This window comes from Sminthopsis crassicaudata, chromosome 3 (genome assembly GCF_048593235.1).
Source record: "Sminthopsis crassicaudata isolate SCR6 chromosome 3, ASM4859323v1, whole genome shotgun sequence".
Taxonomy (NCBI): Eukaryota; Metazoa; Chordata; class Mammalia; order Dasyuromorphia; family Dasyuridae; genus Sminthopsis; species Sminthopsis crassicaudata.
The window spans coordinates 215,866,983-215,891,044 of record NC_133619.1 but is presented as its reverse complement, the minus strand read 5'-3'; the positions used below and the strand labels follow the sequence as shown (position 1 = coordinate 215,891,044).

General features: G+C 33.4%; 1 protein-coding gene across 2 annotated transcripts in view; it reads right to left on the bottom strand.

The window, feature by feature from the left end:
• The window catches only part of ASB9 (ankyrin repeat and SOCS box containing 9), a 238,952-nt gene that overhangs the window by 125,360 nt on the left and 89,530 nt on the right, over positions 1-24,062 (bottom strand). For both annotated transcript variants that reach the window (XM_074299951.1, XM_074299952.1), the window contains exon 8: positions 13,201-13,287. In XM_074299951.1, the coding sequence (XP_074156052.1) occupies positions 13,201-13,287 (87 nt within the window). The remainder of the gene's footprint in view (positions 1-13,200; positions 13,288-24,062) is intronic.

Sequence of the window (24,062 nt, the reverse complement as noted above, 5' to 3'; positions counted from 1 at the left end):
AATTATGGCAATTACATACATGAAAAAGGCACACATGAATTACATACATGAAAATAACAATCAAATTCTAGTTGTATATTTGAAAGGATAGAAAATTGCATATAGAAGATTTACAATCCATGAAAAATCTTTTTATTGTGCTATATTATGGAAATACTTGTTTTATTCCATAATTTTTTTAAAAAAAGAAAAGAATTGGATTTGAGGGATGTTTGCCCTCTCCTAGCTTATTGCATCAAAAACCCTGTTTCCAGTTGTATCCCATCCAAATCTTTATCCCCACTCGACTTTGTTTAGAATTTAACTTTTCCTACCTCCAACTATGTATTTGTATTGTCTTATAACCTGAATAGGTTATGGTTAGACTTTTCTGTGCTATATTGCTACTATTGCATATTTATAGCTTGGTCTTCTCATACCAGTCTCTCCCCTCTCAAATTTATCTTCCATACAACTGCCAGGTTGGATATTCCTAAAATGAAATCTGATTCTCTTATTCACCCTACTCAAAAATCTTTGGTGGCTGCCCATTGCTCAAGAGTATAAAATACTCAGTATTTTTTTCATATTAGAACCCTTCATTTATTTTCTCTTCTAATCAAAGTGGCTTATCTCTTCTTCATACATGATATATCATCTTTTCCTCTAAGTATATACACAAGCTGTCTTCCCTATCTGGAAGTCACTTACAGAATCAATAGGTCAACAGCCACCTCTTATGTAAGAACTTTTCATGATTTTCCCTAAATTCTAGTATTCTCTCCTTTTTTTATTAAAGCTTTTTATTTACAAAGCATATGCATGGGTAATTTTTCCAATATTGACCCTTGCATAACTTTTTGCTCCAAATTTTCCTCTCTGTTTCCCCCACCCCCTCCCTACTGGCAGGTAGTACAATACATGTTAAATATGTTGAAATACATATTCAATCCATATATATATATATATATACAATTATCTTGTTGCACAAGAAAAATCAGATCAACAAGGAAGAAAAAGAAAAAACTTAAAAAAAATGCAAGCAAATAACAGAGAGAGTAAGAATGCTATATTGTGATCCACACTCAGTTCCCACAGTCCTCTCTCTGGGTATAGATGGCTCTCTTCATCACTGAACAAGTAGAACTGGTGTGAATCATCTCATTGTTGAAGAGAGCCACATCTATGAGAATTATTATAATCTTGATGTTGCCATGTATAATAATCTCCTGGTTCTGTTCTGTTCATTTCACTCAGCATCAGTTCATGTAGGTCTCTTCAAGCCTCTCTGAAATCATTGTTTCTTACAGAACAATAGTATTCCATTGTATTCATATACCATAATTAATTCAGCCATTCTCCAATTGATGGGCATCCACTCAGTTTCCAGTTTCTTGTCACTACAAAGAGGGCTGCCACAAACACGTTTGCACATACTGGTCCCTTTCCCTTCTTTAATATCTCTTCGGGATATAATCCCAGTAGAAACCCTGCTGGATCAACGGGTATGCATAGTTTGATAACTTTTTGAGCATAATTGCAAACTGCTCTCCAGAATGGTTGGATCCGTTCTCAGTTCTACCAACAATGTATCAGTATCTCAGTTTTCCCACATTCCCTCCAACATTCATCATTATATTTTCCTGTCATTTTAGCCAATCTGACAGGTGTATCTTGGTATCTCAGAGGTGTCTTAATTTGCATTTCTCTGATCAATAGTGATTTGGAGCACCTTTTCATGTGGCTACAAATAGTTTCAATTTCTTTATCTGAAAAGTGTCTTCATCTAAAGAAAACAGAGATCTTTCTCTGTTTTCAACCTATCTGGTTTAGGTATCAGTACCATGTCTGTGTCATAAAAGAAGTTTGGTAGGACTTCTTCATTCCCTATGTTTTCAAATAGTTTATATAACATTGGAGTTAATTGTTCTTTAAATGTTTGGTAGAATTCACATATAAATCCATCTGGTCCTGGAAATTTTTTCTTAGGGAGTTGATTAATAGCTTGTTCTATTTCTTTTTCAAAAATGGGACTATTTAAGTAATTTATTTCCTCTACTGTTAATCTGGGTAACCTATATTTTTTGTAGGTATTCCCCCATTTCACTTAGGTTGTCAAATTCATTGGCATAATTGGGCAAAGTAACTCCTAATAATTGCTCTAGATTCCTCTTCATTGATGGATCGTTCTCCCTTTTCATTTTTGAGACTAACAATTTGATTTTCCTCTTTTCTTTTTCTAATCAAATTAACTAAAGGGTTATCTATTTTGTTGGTTTTTTCATAAAGTCAATTCTTAGTTTTATTTATTAATTCAAAGGTTTTTTCATTTCAATTTTATTGATCTCTCCTTTTATTTTTAGAGTTTGGTATTTGATTGGAGGTTTTAATTTGTTCTTTTTCTAGCTTTTTTAGTTGTAAGCCCAATTCATTGATCTTCTCTTTCTCTATTTTATGCAAGTAGGCCTCTAGAAATATAAAATTTTCCCTTATTAAAACTTTGGCCACATCCCACAAATTTTGGTATGTTGTCTTATTATTGTCATTCTCTTGGATGAAATTATTGTGTCTATGATTTGCTGTTTCGTATCCTCTCCTTCTTGATAATAATTTGTGCCATTTGGAATATATTTTGTATTTATTTAATTATGTAGATATTATATCCCTCTCTCTTAGAATATAAAGTCCTCAAGGGCTTCCTTGTTTGTTTTAGAGCCTGAGAACTTAGTACATTGTTGTACAGTCATTCAGTTATGTCCAACTATGTGATTCCATGGACTTTGGAGAGAGAAGTTGGCAAAGATCTTGGAGTGGCTTGCTATTTATTTTTCTACTTGTGTCCATATTTTACAGATGAGAAACTGAGGCAAATAGGGGTCAAGTGACTTGCCTACAGTCATAAGCTAATAAGTATCTGAGCCTGGAAATAAACTTAAATTTTCTTTTCTCCAGATACAGTGCTCCATCCACTATACCACTTAGCTTCCTCTCTATATAGAAGGGATTTAATAAATGTTTATCAAATTTAATCTGTTGATCCTTCTTGCTAGGCTATATGGCCCATGAGGGGAGAAGCTATATATGCTATATCTGTGTATATTCCCTGATAGTTCTTTGCACGTATATGGTGCTTAATACATGGTTTTCAGTTGAATGAATCAGTTTGTATTGAGCTCCATCTCCCCTGACCAAACATACACTCTAGTAATCCAGTTTCAACACCTGCACTTGAGCTGAAACCTTCTGCCTGGTTCACAAATGTATATACAGACATGCATGCACATACATAATCACAAACACATGCATATGTTCATATATAGTGCTATACTATACATATGTGCACTTTACACATATGCACATATGTGTGAGTCACTACTCTGACCCCAACTACCAGAAGGCTATTATAATTCCCTTTATTTCCAGAGTTTTTCAATACTCTTAAGAAGGCTGGGAATATATAGTCTCTGACATTGATTTAAACCCTCACTGTTTTTATTCTTCCATTTTAGAGGTCCCTAGCATTCCAGTTATATTTAGCCAATTAACAGTCAGATTAGTTTATATGGAGGAATATTTACTTCAAAGGTATACCAAGAATGTATCAATTTCCCCCAAAACCTGGATGACATAATACCTCACTTACACCACTTCAGTGGAGATAGTATGTACCTCAGTTTCTTATACTGTGGTTAGCAATCCTATATGGAATCTCATAATTGGATATTATGATTTATTATCAGTAAATGTTTGATTTATATGCCTATTTTATACACATAGGTTCACATAAAAGTTTCTTAGGCAAAAGGTGGTCACAGTGGAAAAAGTTTAAGAAGCTCTGACATAATTTTATCTACACTCCTCTCTGAGGGAGAAGGAGAAGGCTTAACTTGGTTCTTATATATTAAAGTCTCCTCAGTTTGCAAGATCAAAATCCTATGTATACTTGTGTCCCAGAATGAAGGCTTCCTTGACAAGTTGATAAGTAACATCTAGTCAAGATTACTGGCTCCAGAATTCTCATAACTCTATCTTCTGAGTCTGAGACTCTACTCCCTTCATCAAGGACTGAAAAAGATAGATAAATTTGGTGGTTTGGTAGAGAATTGTTTGAAGAGCAGAAAATAGTCAGGAAATAGAGATAGTGTAGGAAAGAGATAATGAGAGTCTGAACTTGGATGGTTATGATGTAAGTAGAGAGATCGGATATGAGAAATGTTATGGAAATATAGTCAATAAATCAAAGACTTGATAAATGATTAGCTAAGGAGGGTAAGAGAGAGAAATGAACTCAAATATTCTGTCATGGTATGTCTCAACCTAGACATTAGCATCAATCTGAAATCACAAAATTTGGAAATCATATTTCAGAAACTTAAACTCTTACTGTTTTGTAATAATTGTACTGACTTCCAACTCAGGCCACTCAACAGCCTAATGAAAGAGTCCTGCAACACTGGAATCAAATAAAATTATTATAAATGTCATTTTAGGGACTAAATTCAATGTTTTCCCATATCCTAATTGGGCACAGTTATTGTAAAGCTGAAGCAATACAAATGAGAGATATGATAAAGAGCCTCTTTCTTGTTCCATAAATTTTAAAGAGAATTGTAGAGAAAAGAATCAGCAATAATGCCCTCGGAATTTATTTTCCCATTAGTACTCAGAACTTAGAGGAAGATGGAAATGACAGTACAAAGCTTGCTAAGATAAAGTGTTATTTTTTACTAGCTCCTTATCAAGCTCTAACTTGCACCATATGTACAAAATTGGGTACTGCAGGGATTCCAAGGACTCATTTTTTAGGATCAGTTTGACTTGAGTACCTGGTTCACTTGACTTCCCAGTTTGTTCAGTGGGTATTTTATACTTTATTAGATGATATCATGTTCTTTCAGTCATTGGAGATGAAGGGAAAATGAACAGTAAATTCTGTCTTCTAACTGTCTTCCAGATGTAGCCACATTCAGAGAGTATTATATTAGTAGAAGATAATTCTACACCATTACAGAAAGATATTAATCATAGTAGTATCAAAAATTAAGCATAATTTTCTGGAGATGCATCATGGCTGGGAGAAAAAATAATTAGATCTCCCAGAAAACTCTACCAGATAAGAAATGTTCAGTCCTATTAAACATATTTCCCCAGGTATCTGACTGAAATATTTCAATAAAGCACTAATTTGCTTTTTCAACCTATTATCTGTTTTCTCTAATCCTATAAATTAAAGGTAACAGATCAACATTTGTTTCTATCTACAGATATAGTAGGAGAATGTGGAGCACAGTGGAAAGAACTTTGTTATATTTTACTATCCTAGCTCTTCATCAGGAAGTCTGGTCTCCCCTCAAAATAATTTCATAGTGATTTTCATGCTGGTTTTGGTTAAAAAGCTAATTCTATCATTTTATTCAGCTCCCATCCTTCATTTTTCACTGTTGTATGTTATATGGCCAAAAGTTAGGAATACTGCCCTGAAGCCATTCAAGAGACAGATTAAATGTTTCTAGCTTTGACTGCTAACTAAATATATTTCTATATTTCAGAGAGAAATGTTGGTCTCTTTCTCTTCAAGGAGAGTTCTGGTATTTGTAAACTCATTAAACAGGTGTCCTTTATCTTAACTCCAAATACTACTCTCTTTGGTTAGAGCTTCAACAAAACATGACATATTAAGCACCAACCAATGACCTCTAAAGTTCATAGTTCCAACTGTATTAACAACTTAAAGGATGGAATTAAGGTAACATTTAATGAGGGCAAATGTCCAGTCCTGCATTGTTTAAAAAGCAATGAAAAGTTACAGTATTGGACAAGATATGGTGAGGTATCAATGTGATGGGAAAAGATATCTAATTTTAGTGGATTATAAACTCAGGATTGAGTCCACTGAAATTAAGGCATCTTTTCTCTCAATCTATAATATACATCAATGTACCCAGGTTCTAAAACAAATCATATCATTCAAAATAAAGCCATCAACAAGAGCAATACTTAATAAACTCTCTCTCTTTCTTAAAACTACTTTGTGTTCTTTTCTTTTTGAATTTATTGATGGACTACTTTAGCAACACTCAGAGTCTCCTATGCAAAAAAGAAGGCAGTGCATTTTCTCTGGCTTTTCAGATAATGTATATTTGTAGGAAGACTGTGGGAATTCATGTTATAGGAAGAGTCTCTTATACTAGAGACAGACGAAATGCTAACATCTCTAGAAGATCAGAATATCAATGATCTTAATATTTTAAAGATATAAATATTATAATATTTATATCTTTATTTTATTTATTATAATAAATATTATAGATTGAGAGAAAATGTCAAAGGTCCAAGGATTGTTTCAATTTATCTGAAAGTATGGTTGGTTTCTTATTGTTTCCAATATCCACTGTCCCTCCCAAATTTGGAGCATTTTGGAGAATATGAAAAAAAATTAAATATGAAAAAATGAAACTACTATGAAAGGCAGTTAATATTCTTTTACTCTTGGACTGTATCTAAGCTATGTAGACACATCCTAGGAGATGGAAATATCCAGGTTGCAGCACACAAATAAAGGTTATATGTGTGTGTGAGTATAGGCTGCACATAAATAAAGGTTTTATACATATATATAATATACTGTATATATTATACATAATCTATAACAATATAATATGTATTATATTGTTATAGATTATGTATAATGTTTAATATATAATATAAATATAAAATATTTCTATCTCCTAGAATATGCAGGCCAGGAGGAAAAGAATAGTAGGTTCCATGAGCGTTTTCTTATCTTTATATAACTAAAAATTATTGAGATAACTTATCTTTCTTCCAAAATTTTGAAAAAGAAAACATGAAATCAATCCTTTACCTTTACGGTTACATTAGGTTACCTCAACTGATAAGCTTCAAGTATGATTATTAGAAAATCCTTGTACCCAAAAAGAGCTTCTTATCCTGTTCAATATTTTAAGCCCTTTGGACTCCCTCCCAGAATATCTCCTGTTTCGAGTCTTTTGTGTTATAGCAGCCAAGGAGTTAAACCTAGAGAGGTGACTAGACAGCAGAGATGACTTGTTATCTGGGATTATGTAAGCCAACCTAGTAAAAGGAATCTCAAAAAGTAATGATGGCAAGCAAAAGAAAGTTAGTATAAAAAGATGTGTGACTTCCAATTGATCAATGATGGACAGAAATAACTACACCCAGAGAAGGAACACTGGGAAGTGAATGTAAATTGTTAGCACTACTGTCTATCTACCCAGGTTACTTATACCTTCGGAATCTAATACTTAATGTGCAACAAGAAAATGGTATTTACACACATATATTGTATCAAGGTTATACTGTAACACATGTAAAATGTATGGGATTGCCTGTCATCAAGGGGAGGGAGTGGAAGGAGGGGGGGGGATAATTTGGAAAAATGAATACAAGGGATAATATTATAAAAAAATTACTTATGCATATATACTGTGGAAAAAAATTCTAAATAAAAAAAAGATGTGTGAGGGAAAGGGTAAAAAGGCAAAGATCTATTTCAACACAATGAAAAATCAAATCAAATCATGGCGATAAGGGCTGATGTTGGTATTAGACAAAGACCATATAGTTGGCACAGGGGATTGTTTTTCTTGGTAGAATAACAAATAAGTTGGATCTGAGAACTTTATGGTAAATGTACCTAAGATGTGCTTGTAGTGTGTTATATAGAAAGGAAGGGTATAAATTAATTGTATGAGAACTTCAGTTTTGCAAAGAAATATAGCTCCAGATCTAGCTAAGACCTAAATGGAGCAAGAATGAAAAATTACTTTTCTTTGTGCCAGGTTTAGAGATATAAAAAACAAACAAAAAAATCCCTTGCTTTTGAGGACTATTTTCTTTTTAGGACTGTGTTAACAAACATCCCCTTGACCTAATTTATACCAAATATGTATCCATTGGTCCTTCCTTGTGTTCCACCTTCTTCAAGCTCTGAGCCGTATCATAGGACTTTGGGATCTAGATTTCTAAACTTATGGTTTCATGATACTTCAAATTATATTTAGGATATTCTGTAGAAAATATATTTCTACAGAATCTTTCTGTCTCTAAGTGTCTGTTTCTCAGTCTCAAAATTCTTTTCTGTGTCTATCATTGTCTATTTCTCTCTCTCCTTTACATTCTATTTCTGTCTCCCTCCATCCCCTTTCCCCCTTTCTTTTTGATTTCTTTATCTAAAAACCGCCTTTCATATGCTATTATCCCCACCACATAGAAGTGTCATTGAGATTACTCTACCTTGGTGAAAGTCTGTCCACCTAAGATCCTTTCCCAGTTCCATTTGGACTGTCCAGGAACCTAGCTCATATCTCTCTTTCTTCTTCTTTTGGAAAGGAATTACGGTGATATGACTGACATATAAAAAGTTCCAAGAGACAGAATTTCTGGATAAATTAAAATCACTTTTACTGACTATATCTAGAAAACAGTCAACAAAAATATGTTCTTTGTCCTCTTGGTACCATGGAGAGAAAACCTGTTAAACCTTCAATGTTCATAAAGTCTTTTTAGAAAGAGGTACACCTGAGGGGTGCAATTTTGATTGGTCCACAAGTAATAAGAGAGAATGAATACCATAATGGGAGCTGAGCTATATTAAAATGAGGGTCTTGATTTGGATCACCTATCATGATTTCTGCCCTTGTCAAGAAGAAGCATTCTAGATACCAATCTTTAGCAGGTAGGGATGGAGCTCAGCAGATCACCTGTAATAGCTGAAGATGAATACATACCAAAAAAAGCTATGCAACAACCACAAGAACACCAAAGAAACCCAATAGACAGAAAATAGAGAAATGCCATCCACTAAAGATAACATGATGTCCAATGGAAAGCCTCAGAGAGAAGGGCAATGACATTACCATAAAATATATGTAACACTATGGCATCAGAAGAGATTGGTATATAAAAGGCAAGAAAAAGGGAAAAATTGAAGTCATAAACCAGAATAAGTGGGAAGATAGTGGTACCCTACACTGAAAAAAGGAATTTAAGAAATGCTCTCAAATTTTTGTACATATAAAAATAAAGGAAATTATCAAAAACTAATATGATAAGGAAAGCAGGAAAACAGAAGACATTTTACATCAAGTATCCCTGGGGGCAGCTAGGTGGTACAGTGGATAGAGCACCAGCCCTGAAGTTAGAATTTGAGTTCAAATGTGACTCAGACACTTAACACTTCCTAGCTGTGTGACCCTGAGCAAGTCACTTAACCCCAATTGCCTCAGCAACAACAACAACAAAAAAGTATCTTTGATAAATGTCTCATTTCTCTAATATGTAGAGAATTGAGTCAAATGGGAATTTAGTTAAATGAGAATGCAAATCATTCCCCAATTGATAATGGTTAAAGGATATGAACAGGCAGTCTTCAGATGAAGAAATCAAAGCTATCTTTAGGTATATGAAAAAATTCTCTAAATCACTATTGATTAGAGAAATGCAAATGGAAAACAATTCTTAGGTAGTACCCATACCTATCAGATAGGCTAATCTGACAAAAAAAAAAGGAATATAAATGTTGACGAGAATATGAGAAAGTTGGAATAGTAAAGCACTATTGGAGTGGTGAATTATTCCAACCATTCTGAAGAGCAATTTGGAACTATGACCAAAGGGTAACCAAACTGCACATACCCTTTGATACAGAAATTTTACTAGTTGTTGTATATCTCAAAGGATCACCAAAAAAGAGAAAGGGATCCACATATACAAAAATATTTATAGCAGCTCTTTTTTGTGGTGGCGAAGAATTAGAAAGTTGGGGTACCTATTAACTGGATATTGTTTGGACAAGTCGTGGTATATAAATGTAATGGAATACTATTGTGTTACAAAAAATGATGAGTAGGTAGATTCCAGAAAAACCTATTGAACTGATGCGAAGTGAATGAATAGTGTCAGAAGAATATTGTATGCAGTCATAGCAATTCATATGGAATTGTAAATGACTTATCTATTTTCAGCAATACAATTCTAGCAGTCTCATAATGAAAAATGCTATTCAGATCCAGAAAAAGAACTACTGAAGTCTGAATGCAGATCAAAGTATACTATTTTATTTTTATTTGTGTTTGTGTGTGTTTTGGGCTGTTTCTTCTTTCATAATATAATTTATATAGAAATATGTTTTACATGATTGCACATATATAACCTATATCAAACTGTTTACCATCTCAGAGAGGGGAGAGGAGGAAAGAGAAAATTTGGACTTCAAAATTTTTAATGAATGTTAAAATATGTCTTTCCATGTCACTGGAAAAAAATAAATACCATTTTTAAAAGGGAGGGGGGACTTGTGATCAAGTTATCCATCACTGGCAAGTTCTCCATCCCTTTGAGTCATGAAAACTGTGGGAAGGTCCCTGTTCACAATCAGATTTTTCTATTTTTGTGTAACAGCTTAAAATTATGAGGAGATTACATAAGTACACTTATGTAGAAGATACTATATAAATGAATTATGACATATATATGTGTATATATATATATATATATATACATAAGCAGTTGGTAATCTTGAATGAAAAGTTGTTTGCACTATAATGTATTGCTTGACTCCCTCAAATTCCCTTAACATTTACACAATCTGTTCACCCCAAAGGGGCATTTGTAAAGTATTCTACTTTGCAAGAAACACTTGATAGAATGAATAAATTCACTCAGAAACATCTGTTGAGGTACAGCTTCAACAGAGTGGAAATGATTTCTTTAAGGGCAATGAATATAACATGGAAACTCATTGTAAATAAGATCTGATGGTCACAAATCTTATGATTTGACCCAAAAAAAATAATAGATGGGAGGAATAAGATTCACAATTTGGTCTGAACAACTTGTATGTCCCATCACTGAAGAAAATCATTTCTAATTATTCACATGTTTTCACAAAATGTACAGATATCACAAAACCCTTTGGGCAATCTGCTCCCTGGCATGGTAGGTAGTTGTCTCTTCTTAGGAGAACAAACTATCAGATCGTTTGCCAGGCTTCATAAATATCACCGCCCAAAACATTAGGGTAAAATGTGCAAAGCCCACCAGATGTTTTTCTAGTCAATAGCAAACATGTGGCTATTTTGGGAACATCTGTATAACTGTTGAATTTATCATTTCATCCAGCTGTTAGTCCTCCTAGAGTATTGCCACACTCCGGTGAGGCAAAGAAGTGACAAATTTTCATATTATTCATCAACATAAGTGCAGAAAAAAATATTGGGGAGGAATACCATGTCCTGGTCCATCTAAAAAGAAGAGAGTAATATAAATTAACCAGAATTCCTAATATTTTTATACTTTATATATATTTTTATACTTCATCATTCAAATCCCATAGTATCTCTATCAGAAGCTGCAAGAATAGGTAATAATAAGATTATAAATATATTGAGCATTTGATAGCAATTGGTTGTTGGATTCCTCTGAAAACAATCAATTACTAAGTCCTGTAAGTTTTATTTTGATATTTATGTAGGTAAAGTTGTCTCTACCAATGAAATGCCAAATCTAATTCTAATACAATTTCTTTAAATTCTTCACGATTCATATATTATTTGCTCATCTCTTTTTCTTATTCTTTGCCCATGTTATACTCTCTTCCTAAAAAAGATTAGGTTGTCTCTCTCCTGCAATGTTCATTTCCTTCAAACCCCAGATCAAACATTATTATCTCCTGAGAGATTTTTCCCTACTGCCACCAAACTTAAGTCATTCCTTTACTTTGTCTTTTTTTTATTTTTTATTTTTGTTCTCTGTCCATCCACATTCTCCTTCTAGACCAAAGTTTCTTTTTGTATCAATAGTATTTTATTTTTCCAAATACATATAAAGATAGTTTTCAACATTCTTTTTTTTTATAAATTTTGTGCTCAGATTTGGACTCCGGAAGGTGAGTCTCTTGCTCTAGGCCCAGAGCTCTACCCACTTTGCCATCTAGTTACCACAAATAAACCTTGTGAGATTGGTAATATTTCCATCTTGCAGATAAGGAAACTGAGTCTCACGGATGTTAAATAACTTTCCCAGAGTGATATTAGTAATAAAAATGTCAGTGGCCCATGTCATATTGCTTCTAAAACCAACATTCTCTCCACTATTCCATACTGCCTCTCTAGGTTTTCTGACAATCTATCCTTGTGAAATAAATGAGAGTAATGATTACCTAAACTTTCATTTGTCACACTTCATTCAGCACAAAGACATGAGAGAGACAAAATAGACTTAGCTTCCAAAATAGTCTGCAAAACAACTTTATGTCCTTGGGATGTATTTATGAATGGCTTTCTTCCCTGTGCATTATTATATATCTGACAACCCACAAAATATACAGTTATGTGCAGAAGAAAATGCCTGAACTTATTAATTCTAAATATAGGACAGAAAATTGACCAGAAATAGTTTTGCAGGCATTCTTGTGTACCAAGACATAACCATGTTTTTATCAGCATTATAGTAAGTGTTCATAGTTTGCCATTAAGCACTGAACTGATTGCTGTCCTCATGGGGAAAAAATCATATATAGTCCCTATCCTTTGAATGCTTATACTCTGAATGATGGACAGTTCAAGAAATATAGAGTGAATTGTTGTATTCCACAAAAATAACAATGAATAGTGTTGGATTAGATTTCAAATACTGCTTCAGACCCTAGTTTGATAAATCTAAGCAAATCATTGAATCTGTATCTGCCTCAGGATCCTCATCTATAAAATGGGAATAATAACAGCACCTATTTCCCAGAGTCAACCTAAGGATCAAATGAGATAATATAAGTAAAGCACTTTGCAAGTTAATCAATATAATTACACATAACATAATAAAATAATATTATATATAATGATGCATACTATGTACATATATTATATATGTATACATATGTATTTCATACCTATATGTATATTATATACCTATAATTGTATATATGCCATATAATATATAAATAATAAATAACATATAATATATAAATAACAAATATAATATAAGTAATAAATATAATATAAATGATAATATGTACATTAATGTGCTGTATAAATGTCATTCTTTTAGTCAATTTAAGAAAGTTTTACCAAAGATTAGCAATAGCAGCTATGCAGAGAGAGGTTCTGTGGAAAGAATCAAAGGATCAGAGTTAAAATCCCATCTCTGCAATTGATCATTTTGTGGTTTTGAGAAAATCTTTACCTTTATGAGGACTCAAGAAGTCATCATCTAAGGGAGTTGGCTTAGGTGGTCTGCAAAATACCTTCTGACTCTGAATCCTATGAAGCTCTAGGAGAAATTGAAAGTCAGTCATCAGTCAGTCAATAAACATTTATTAAATATCTGCTATGTGAAAGGCACTGTGCTAAGTTCTAGACATACAAAAAAATGGCAAAAAACAAAACCTATGCTCAAGAAGTTCCCAGTCTTAAGTCTATTTTGGTAGATCTAAGACTCTGCCAGACCAGAGAGTACTGAGCCAGAAAATCCAAAGGAATCCTACTTTCCAAAGTTTCCCACTCAAAGTTAGGAGGGGAGAACAAGAAATGGGGAAACTGCAAATTGTGATACTTGGAGTAAAGCCCATGATGCACCTCCCTGATATTTGATTTTTCCCTCAAGGATGGGAAAATTGGGAAAAGTCTGTGAATCCATTCTGTTCAGGCTTTCCCTAGATCTAGGTTCAGGGTTCAGTATGTGGTTGCTAATGTTGGCTGGGAAGGAAACTTTGAAAGGTACCTGCAAAAATATCTCTTTCACCAGACCTCCACAGCATGAACTTCTACTAACCAGAAATTTATTCTCTTTGGTGAAAGGTTAGCAACGTTTTAAGGGAGAGGATTCTTTTATAAAGGGCATGATGGCTCCAATAGGTTCTCTATTCTGTCCTGGGGAAATCCCAGAACTACTGAGTCATAGTAGTTTTAGAGTAAAAACAGTTGGGGTTAAGTGATTTGCCCAATTATCACACAGCTAGGAAGTTTTGTATCTTTGGTCACATTTGAACTCAGGTCCTCCTGACCTCAGGGCCTATGCTCTATCCACTGAATCATTTAACTTCCCCTCAGAATATAATTATACTCTTTATTATTTTAATTTTTATAAAGATTTTTTTTTTGGTTGAGGCAATTGGGGTAAAATGACTTGCCTAAGATCACACGACCAGGAAGTGTTAAATGTCTGAGGTCACATTTGAACTCAGGCCCTCCTGACTTAAGGGCTGGTGTTCTATCCACTGCACCACCTAGCTGCCCCAAGCTTTTTATTTTCAAAACACATACATAGGTAGTTTTCAACATTCACCCTTGCAAAACTTTGTGTTCCAATTTTTCTTCTCTCTTCCTTCTTCCCCACTTTCTCCCGTAGACAGCAAGTAATATATGTTAAACATGTTCCTCAATTAACATGTTGCACAAGAAAAATCAGATCAAAAAGAAAAAAATGAGAAATAAAACAAAATGCAAGTAAACAACAAAAAAAAGTGAAAATACTATGCTCCATTCAGTGGAACTGGCCTGAATCACCTTGCTGTTGAAAAGAGCCACGTCTGTCAGAATGGTGATGATTTAATTTTATTATTCTCTTGATTCTACTCACTTCATTTAGCATCAATTCATGTAAGTCAGAATATAATTATTTAAAGAACAACCTTATCTGAATATATATCTTGACCAATGATCTCATCAATGTAAAAGATTCTACTAATGCAGAATCTAAGATTTTTTCTGAGATATGTGTTTTGTCATTTCTGTTGTATCTGATTCATGTTCACTTTTTGTTTGTTTTTCATTTTTTGGAAGCAGAGTTAAGTGATTTGCCCAGGGTCACACAGCTAGTAAATGTCTGAGGCCAAATTTAAACTCAGATTTCCTGGCTCCAGAGCTAGTGCTCTATCAACTGTGCTGCCCTAGGATTACTGAGAGGTTTAATGATTTGTCCATGGTCACATAGCCAATACGTGCCCGAGGACCTGAACTCAGCTATTACCTACTCAAGATTCATGCTCTATCTACTCTGTACCACATGGTCTCTCATAGCATATGCAGATGAAAAAAATGTATATTTTCCACTTTTGCCAGTGATACTTTACATTAATTTTATTTCTACTAATTATGATTTATCTAATTTCATTATTTAATTTTACAAGTTAATAGAATGAGATTGTTATGAAAAAACTCAATTAAAAGATCAGTAATTTATTTTATATACAAGAAACAATATCCTTTAGTTGAGCAAATATGCATTTGAAATCTTACATGACTATAATTTTAATAATATAATTAATATTGTATGAATAATAAAGATATGCTACTCCTGTTAATGTGACTTCTATTCTTACATTTTATTTCTTTTTTTTTCTTTTTCTTTTTTTTTTTTTTTTTTTGCTGAGGCAATCTGGATTAAGTGACTTGCCCGGAGTCACACAGCTAGGAAGTGTTAAGTGTCTGAAATCACCTTTGAACTCAGACTTCAGGGATGTTACTCTATTCACTGGACCACATAGCTGCTCCTTACAGTTTAAAGTTAAGTGAATACATTGTAATTTGCAGAAAATTCAAAATTCAAGATAATGTCAATTAGCTTCTTAGTCATCTCATGAAAAATTCATATGGAAAAACACTTGCTCACAATGATACATTAAGCAAAAAATAGGGGAAAGTCCAAATTCATAATTTTAAAAGTTAGCTTTTGTGCCATGATCCCACACATCAAATGTCACTGGGCCTTGTTTCCATCGATGGTGTGTTATAGACCACGTTGTATAATGCTATATCAGGTCTCTCTGCCTTTCAACATTTTCAAAAATCAAATAGATTTCTAAATTTCAGACTCCACAAATTATGGATTTTTGATACATGAAGTGAAGTCCAAATTGGGCTCAATCAATTTAGGCTAAAAAAAAAGGTCATACACAATTACCTGCCTCAGTGAATTTTAATCTGAAATGGTAAAATGGCATTTTCCTTTTTGGACCATTGAAATATTTTGCCAAATACTGTTTGTATTTTGATGACTATCTCTGTAAGGAACTTAAGGAGGTGATGGAACAATTATTTGACTGATAATGTAACTGATTTGAAATTTAGGTTGGACTACATATGGAGGGGATGTGTGTATATATACATATATAATTTACATATATATGTGTGTGTGTATAAACATAGATACATAGACTATATGTTTGAAAACTGCAATATCATTCCTTTCAATTTCTCTTCCATATAGTATCCATATACTATATCCTTCCATATAGTACCATGGGACAACAGATTTGGAGGTGTATTTACCATATTTAATAAGAATTTATTTTGTTGTTCTGTCAATTTTCAGTTACGACTGACTCTCCATGACCCCACTTGGGGTATTCTTGGCAAAGATGTTGGAGTGGTTTATCCATTCCAATGCTGAGGAAATTGAGGCAAATATAATTATTTGTGGTTATATTTATGGTGATTTTCCCAGAGTCAGATACCTAGTATGGGTCTGAGGACAAATTTGAACTCTGGAAGAAAAATCTTCCTGATTCCAGGTCCAGATGCACTGTGCTATTTATTTGCCTCAATAAGTTGTAGCCACCTTGAAAAACAATCTGTACCCACTGATGCTCTGTTTATTCCTTATGTAGCCTCTACATCCTGATACAAAAGACCCAGGTGCACTCTGGAGAATTTCTCACTTCTCTAGGCTATTATTCCTATGCAGACAATCTAGAATGTCTATTCATCTATGAATGAATGAGAGAATAAATGAGAAGCATTTCAGTGTATTGGAGATGATAGAAAAAGAAAAAGATAATCCCGTTTCCACTTAGGATCTCTCCATCTAGTAGTGGGTGACAGAAAAAAGAAAAGCACAGATGCAAATCAGATGGAAGAACCCAGTTTTCTTTCAAGTTTAATGCACTTTTTTAAATGACATCTCCAATGATAAACTTTCTTTTCCAGGTCTCTGGGAGCTTTGGCTGTTAAGGAAATAAGCCATGTAGCACCTGCAGAGAGGTAGTAGTTACTAGGTCAAATCTTTACAGGGGTTACTCATCTGGAAAATGGCTACTGAGGCCAGGTTGGAAGTAGGACTGGTGGTAGTGGGACTGTTCAAGGGCTTTTATTCTTATTTGCCCATAAGTACCATTTTGTTAATGGTTGGTAGTGATGATATACACCTCAAAAGTTCATGCCCCACCCCCTCCAATTTGATTTAGTGACTTTTCACCTTCTCATATCCTTTCTCTGCCACTGATGGCATATATCCTACACATCTGTTGACTAGGAGGAGTATTTAAGTTTCCCACAACTGTGTTTCCATCTATCTGGTATCTCAATCCCTGAGGCAACTGAGCAGGATTATTAAAATTCTTGTATCTGTTTTCCAAATCATCTGTGAAAAAAAAAAGAAGTACCTCACTCTTTTCCCCCACAAATTGAGAACTAATTTAAGAAAATATAAATATGTGATCATATATATATGCATATATATACATACAAGAATATACACACGTATATATAACATATATACATACATATATTTCTTCTTAAATTTATAATACAGACTTTTTAAAATTCAGAACACCTTTAATTCTTCAAGAAAAAACAAAAATTGCTTCAAAAATGCCTCCTTAGACAACCTCCCTGCACACTTTTTTTCTCATTTTGCCCTGCAAACAATGCACCTTGACCAAAGAAACTTCTAAAACAATCCAGAGGATGAAGAATCAATGAGTCAGAAAATATAAAAACTGGGTTTTACAGCCATTGATTTTACATCAATGTCTTAAAGAGCAAAGAGTTTCTCTTTAGACTCAAGCCAGACTAGCTGAGAAGGACTCAAAAAGCAAACCTCATCAGTCTGACTTACTATGGATTATGCATAATAACTTCAAGACATCATTTATGTTTTCTTCAATGCCCAAAAATGGGTATCAGGAGAAAAAAGGAGGAGCAAAATATATGTTGGAAAATATTGTTCTGGTTTTAAAAATAAGAGAAAACAAAGATCAGTAGACTATACAGAAGTTTCAACATCTCTATGTCATGAATGCTTTCTTGAAGAAATAAGTTTTGGAAATTCTGTTCATGATAGGCATTTAAGAACATCAGGAAAAAAAAAGTTTAAACTACTTAATAGACAATGAATAACTTGCTACTAATGTAAGTGTCCTTTCCAAACCAGTTCCCTCTCTATGGTTTCACCACTGACTTTGATTGTTAGGACAAAGAAAAAAATAGAAGAAAGAGTAAAGATTGGGAAACATAGGGTGAAATTATAATCCAAATATCTATCCATAAAAGCAACTGATAATGTAATTCAGTGTTCAAGCTTGGATCATTTGCATAAGATTCTGAAGATTCCCATGTGCCAACACAGAAGCTTAGAAGAAGAAAAAGGATATAAACCATTTCATATACATTTTGGAGAAAAACTCTAGGGAGAAAAATTTAAGAGAAGGCAGAAAAGATAGTATGTCCTTGGTTTCTACCTTGTCTCCCCAGGGATTTGGGGGAATTTTACCTGTAAAAGCCTCTCTCTTGTTGAAATGAGATATCCTGCTCCCATTAGAACCCATTCACTCTATTAATACTTTGTTTTATCTTAATCTATATAATTTCTCTGATTTCTGTTTGCTATCTTCTTGAATAAATGGATTTAATTACTCTTCTTTATTAGTGATTTTTTTTGTATAACTGGTATTTAGGAGGAATCAAACTTTTAAGTTGTAAGATGTAACCCTTCCCTTTTAAAGGGATAACAATGCAGAAAATAGCCCAAACCTAAGAAAGTAATCATTTTTCCTATACTTTCAATATTCAGAGGATGGAGAGAGAGAGTGAAAGAGAGAGACTGAGAGAGACAAAGATTTACAGAGACAGAGATATACATATGTGTATATGAACAGATGGTAAAGATATAAATGTAGATTAAGATTTAATTCAGTATGTCCTCATTGATGACAGCAGAGTGGTTAGCCTAGTAGTCTCCATCTCCTCTCCTCCAAGCAGAAATCAAAGTCCCCCAGTAAGAGGGGTGGGAAAGATTTTCAAGATATTCATTTCCTCATAGCCACATTCCTCACAGACAAACTCATATATATAACACATATAATCTACAAAGATACACAACTTATATTACAAAAATTAGAACTAAATCAAAGACCTCAATAAAGACTATAATCATTTCTGATTGAAGTTTAATGAATAAAAAAATCACAAAGACACCAAGAATCCAGAAATTGACTCAGTCATAAAAATTATATTTTTATCAAGTAAGAAGACATCAGTGAAGACAAAATTGTATTAAATTCATTTTCAAAATTATACAGAGGAGAGTGATGGAAGATTATAAATAACATTGCTTCAAAACAGTGAAGCAGAAAATGAGTCTGCAGAAAACTTGGCATGAGAACTAATTAAGTCTAATAATCCCAAGAGCATTTGTAAATGAAACTGGAAAGAGGACAAAAACTAACGATAAATGGACAAATCTGTCAACATTTTTATTACAAACTATTTTCATTTCCAATGATGATAGAACCAGCACATTTGAACTCTAACACTTAAGTCCCCAGTGTAAAATGTGAGAAAGTGAAAATGGCGCTAAAAAGATGAAGATGAAAAGAAGAGGTGAACCAGACTGAGTACACAGAGAAAAAGAATTAAGCTAGAAGCTTTATTAATTTGAAAGTACTCAAAATTAATTTTCTTTCCATTTTTAGTCTCTATAGCTTTTATTAAAATTGTTATTTTGAAATTTATATTAAAAAACTTTTTTCTCACACTTCCAATTCTCTGCTTCCATCCCTACTGAAAACAAGAACAACAAAACCCTTATAACAAATATGTATTTTCAAGCAAGGCAAATTTTCACATTGGCCTTCTCCTAAAACATATGCCTCATGCTCCAATATCATTCCATCACTTCTCTGACTTCAGCCTTCTCCAACACTTCAGATTTCTCCAACACTATTCCTTTCATCATTTCTTGCCACAATTGTATTCATTATTTTCCTCCTCAAGAAGCTTCATTCTAAAGGGGAAGCAACACATGAAAAAGGAGTGATGGCCAAAGGGATAGAGAGTTGATCCTTAGGTCAGGCAACTGACAGTCTTTCAACCCAAGGCAAATCAAAAAGCATTTATTAAGCACTGACTATGTAATACAAAATGCTACTGACCCAAAGATAAAAACAGCACCTGTTCTCAGGGAACTAACACTAGCCAACTGCTTCTTGGAACTTTTTTCTTCTGGGGGAAACACTTCATCCAGTCTTTCCATAATGCTTGTTAAATGACAAAACCTATAAATGGTCCTACAATTAATCGTAGCTGGAAATATTCCAAAAAGAATGATTTTTCCTCTTTAGTGTGCCCCATCACAGAAATACATCTTTTTCCCAGAGATTTTTAGGATTGGACAGAGTTTCTGGGACACCTCAGTGTTTTATTAAAATAGAAAAATTGGAAGGAGGTAGAGATAAATTTCACAGTATGTATTAAAATCGGAGTCCTCTAGTTGTCTTCCAATTTGGCAAATGTGGCTTTCAGGAGTATTCTAAAATCCTACAGTCATTGTTTTCAGAGATTCCTTGTCTTTTTGATCCCAAAAGTGAGTAGAATATATCTTTTCACTATTTCTAATCATTTTATCTCATATACAAGCAGAATAAACCCTTCATCACAATACAACCTACAAAATTCACAGTTTACATAAAAACTAAACTTAGTATGTATTATTTGCTTAATTTAAAAAAAATTTGCTCTCCCAAAAGATTCACTGCAAAGTCCTTTAATAAGTAAGCTTTTCAACATTATGTGATAATCAACTATGATTGACTTAGCTATTCTCAGCAATAAATGATCCAAAACAATCCCAAGGGAGTTGTGATGAAAAATGTTATCCACATCCAGAAAAAGAACTATGGAATTTGAATGCAAATCAAAGCATATTATTCATATTATTTTCACTTTTTTTTTTGCTTTTTTATGGGTTTTCTCTTTTTTGTTTCTTCTTTCACAACATGACTAATATGAAAATGTTTCCATGATTGCATATATATATATATATATATATATATATATATATATATATATATATATATATATATATATATATATATATATATATATAAAACTTTATCAGATTGTTTGCCATCTTAGGAAAGGAGAATGGAAGGGAGAGAAGAAAAATCTTCCCCTTCCTTTTCCCTTCTCAAAATCTTATTTAAAAATGAATGCTGAAAACTATATGACATATAATAAAAAGTACTATTTATAAAAAATAAGTTCTCTTGGTGAAATTAGCAATAATATTAATCTATAATTTGCTTTTTCGGAAGTAATCCAAATCTGTGTTTCCCTAAGTGGGGGAAATCTTGGTGTGAAAACTTCCTCTACAAATTCAGATCAGTAACTCATCCATAACCTATGCTTTTGGAGGATTATCTGGGAAACAAAGATGCTAAATGACTTTTCTAGGGTGTTAACAAAATGTACATGGCATTTTGTATCACAAGCATTTTGGAGTTGTCTTGGATCACTTTTTGCTGAGAAGATCTAAGTCTGCTATAGTCCATTATCACACAATATTGCTCTTATTGTGTACAATGTTTTGCAAGATCTGTTCACTTATTCAACTTCAGTTTATGTAAGTCTTTCCAAGTTTTTCTGAAGTCAGCCTGCTTATCATTTCTGTTAACACATAGTATTCCACTTACATTCACATATCATAACTTGTTCAGTCATTCCCCAATTGATGGGCGGATATCCCCTCAATTTCCAATTCTTTGCTACCACAAAAAAAAAAAAAAAGACTATAAATACTTTCATACATATAGGTCCTTTTCCATTTTTTATGATCTCTTTGGGATACAGACCTAATAGTATTGTTGCCAGATCACAGAGCATATATACAGAATTTCATAGCCCTCTGGGCATAGTTTCAAGTTACTCTCTAAAATGGTTGGATCAGTTCACAATTTCACCAACTTATGTCTCGGTTTTACTACATTTCCTGCAATATTTATAATTTTCCATTTTTTTTCATCTTAGCCAATGTGATCGCTGTGAAGTGGTATCTCAGAGTTGTTTTAATTAGCATTGCTCTAATCAATAGTGATTTAGAGCATTTTTTCATATGACTATATATAGCTTTAATTTCTTCAACAGAAAACTGCCTATTCCTATCCTTTGACTATTAAGTGGGACATGACCAATATTCTTAGTAAATTTGACTCAATTCTCTACATATTTTAAAAATGAAACCTTTATCAGAAACATTGTCTGTAAAAATTGTATCCCAGCTTCCCTTCTAATCTTGTTTTCATTGCTTTGTTTGTGCAAAACTATTTTAATTTAATGTAATCAAAATTATCCATTTCATATTTCATAATGTTCTCTATTTCTTATTTAGTCATAACTTCCTCCCTTCTCCAAAGATCTGACAGGTAAATTATTCCTTGCTTTCCTAATTTGAATCCATTTCCACCTTACCTTGGGATGTGAGCTATTGCTCTATGCTTATTTTCTGCCATGGTATTTTCTATTCCCAGCAGTTTTGTCAAATAGTGAGTCCTCATCCAGAAGTTGGATTCCTATTTTTGTTCTTTGTAAAAAAAAAAAAAAAAAGCCTCCCCTAAACCTGTGCTATTTTTATCTTCACTCTAAGAGTTTCCTTCAAAATCAAATGATTCTTCTTACATAAGACATTTAAGTCCATACCCTGTCTCCCCAGTGACTGATGCTTCCCCCTTCACCAAGCAACAATAAAAACAACAGCTAACATGTATATAGTGCTTATTTAATCTCAGGTACTGTGCTAAGTACTTAACAATTATTATTACCTGGGAGGTAGGTGTTATTATTATTCCCATTTTATAGATGAGAAAACTGAGATGAGTAGTGAAATGATTTGCACAGGATCACATAACTAATAAATGTCTAAGTCTAGATTTAAACTACATCTTCCTGACTACAGACCTAGTGTTATGTGCACTGGGATACGAACTAGTCCATAGTGTATATCCTATTTTAGATTTGTGTATATATTTGTACACAAACAAGTTGTTTTCATAATACAAGGCAAGCTTCTTGAGGTTAAGGAATATTTATTTTTGTTTTCATATCTAGTCCAGTAGTTTGAAACAGAGTAGCTGACTAATAAATATTCATTGTTGTTAAGAGATCTTGATCCTATCTTAAGGTCCAATTTGGAATAACCTAAGAGAAACTATGAGAATAGAGGAGAAACAGTTCTTCTCATTCTGTATCTGGAAAAAATTACATTTCACAGGGTGTAACTGAGAAAATTGAGCAGATGGTACTTTTATTAAAATGACTCAGAAAATAGTATTTCTATATAACCAAACACTATAGACACATTCATCTGCAAGAGGAAGAGAATCAAATGCTTTGATAGTTTCCTGCTGTGTCCACACATTTCCACAAACTCTCATTTACCTCAAAGCAATAACAAGGGGGTATCAGTCCATTTATGACCTGCTAATACAGTGTCATTTTCATATTTATCTATCTTCATGTTGTCTGCCCAGCCTCTTTGGAAACACTTGGTGATTACCTTCCAACTGTTTCCCTCCCCTTTCGGGGACATTAGGTATTAATTCAAGCTTGTCAAATCTTGTATGATATATTCCATTCAGGAGCTAATACTTCATCAACCTTACCTGGCACTGGAAAATTCAATTTCTCAGACTACCAGCTGTTATCCTGGAGACCCTGCCATAGCAATTCAGAACCACTCACAGGAAATGTTCTTTCTTAAGTCATCATCTAGCAATGGGGGAAGGGAGGGATGTCCAGTTTAATGGGTACAAAAGTTTCACTGTCATATAATACTTTCAGGCATCATAGATCTAGATCTGGAAAGTCTGCCACGCCAGTCAGATGGTATAAGCTCTCTAATATAACTCACTTTTATGAAGCAAATGAGGCTGAATAAATGAAATTAAGTAAGTAGTAATTATCAGAGGCAGAATTTGAATCCATGTCTTCTGATTCCAAAGTCAGCATTCTTATTACCATTCCACATTGTCTTTGAATCAGGGATGTATTGGA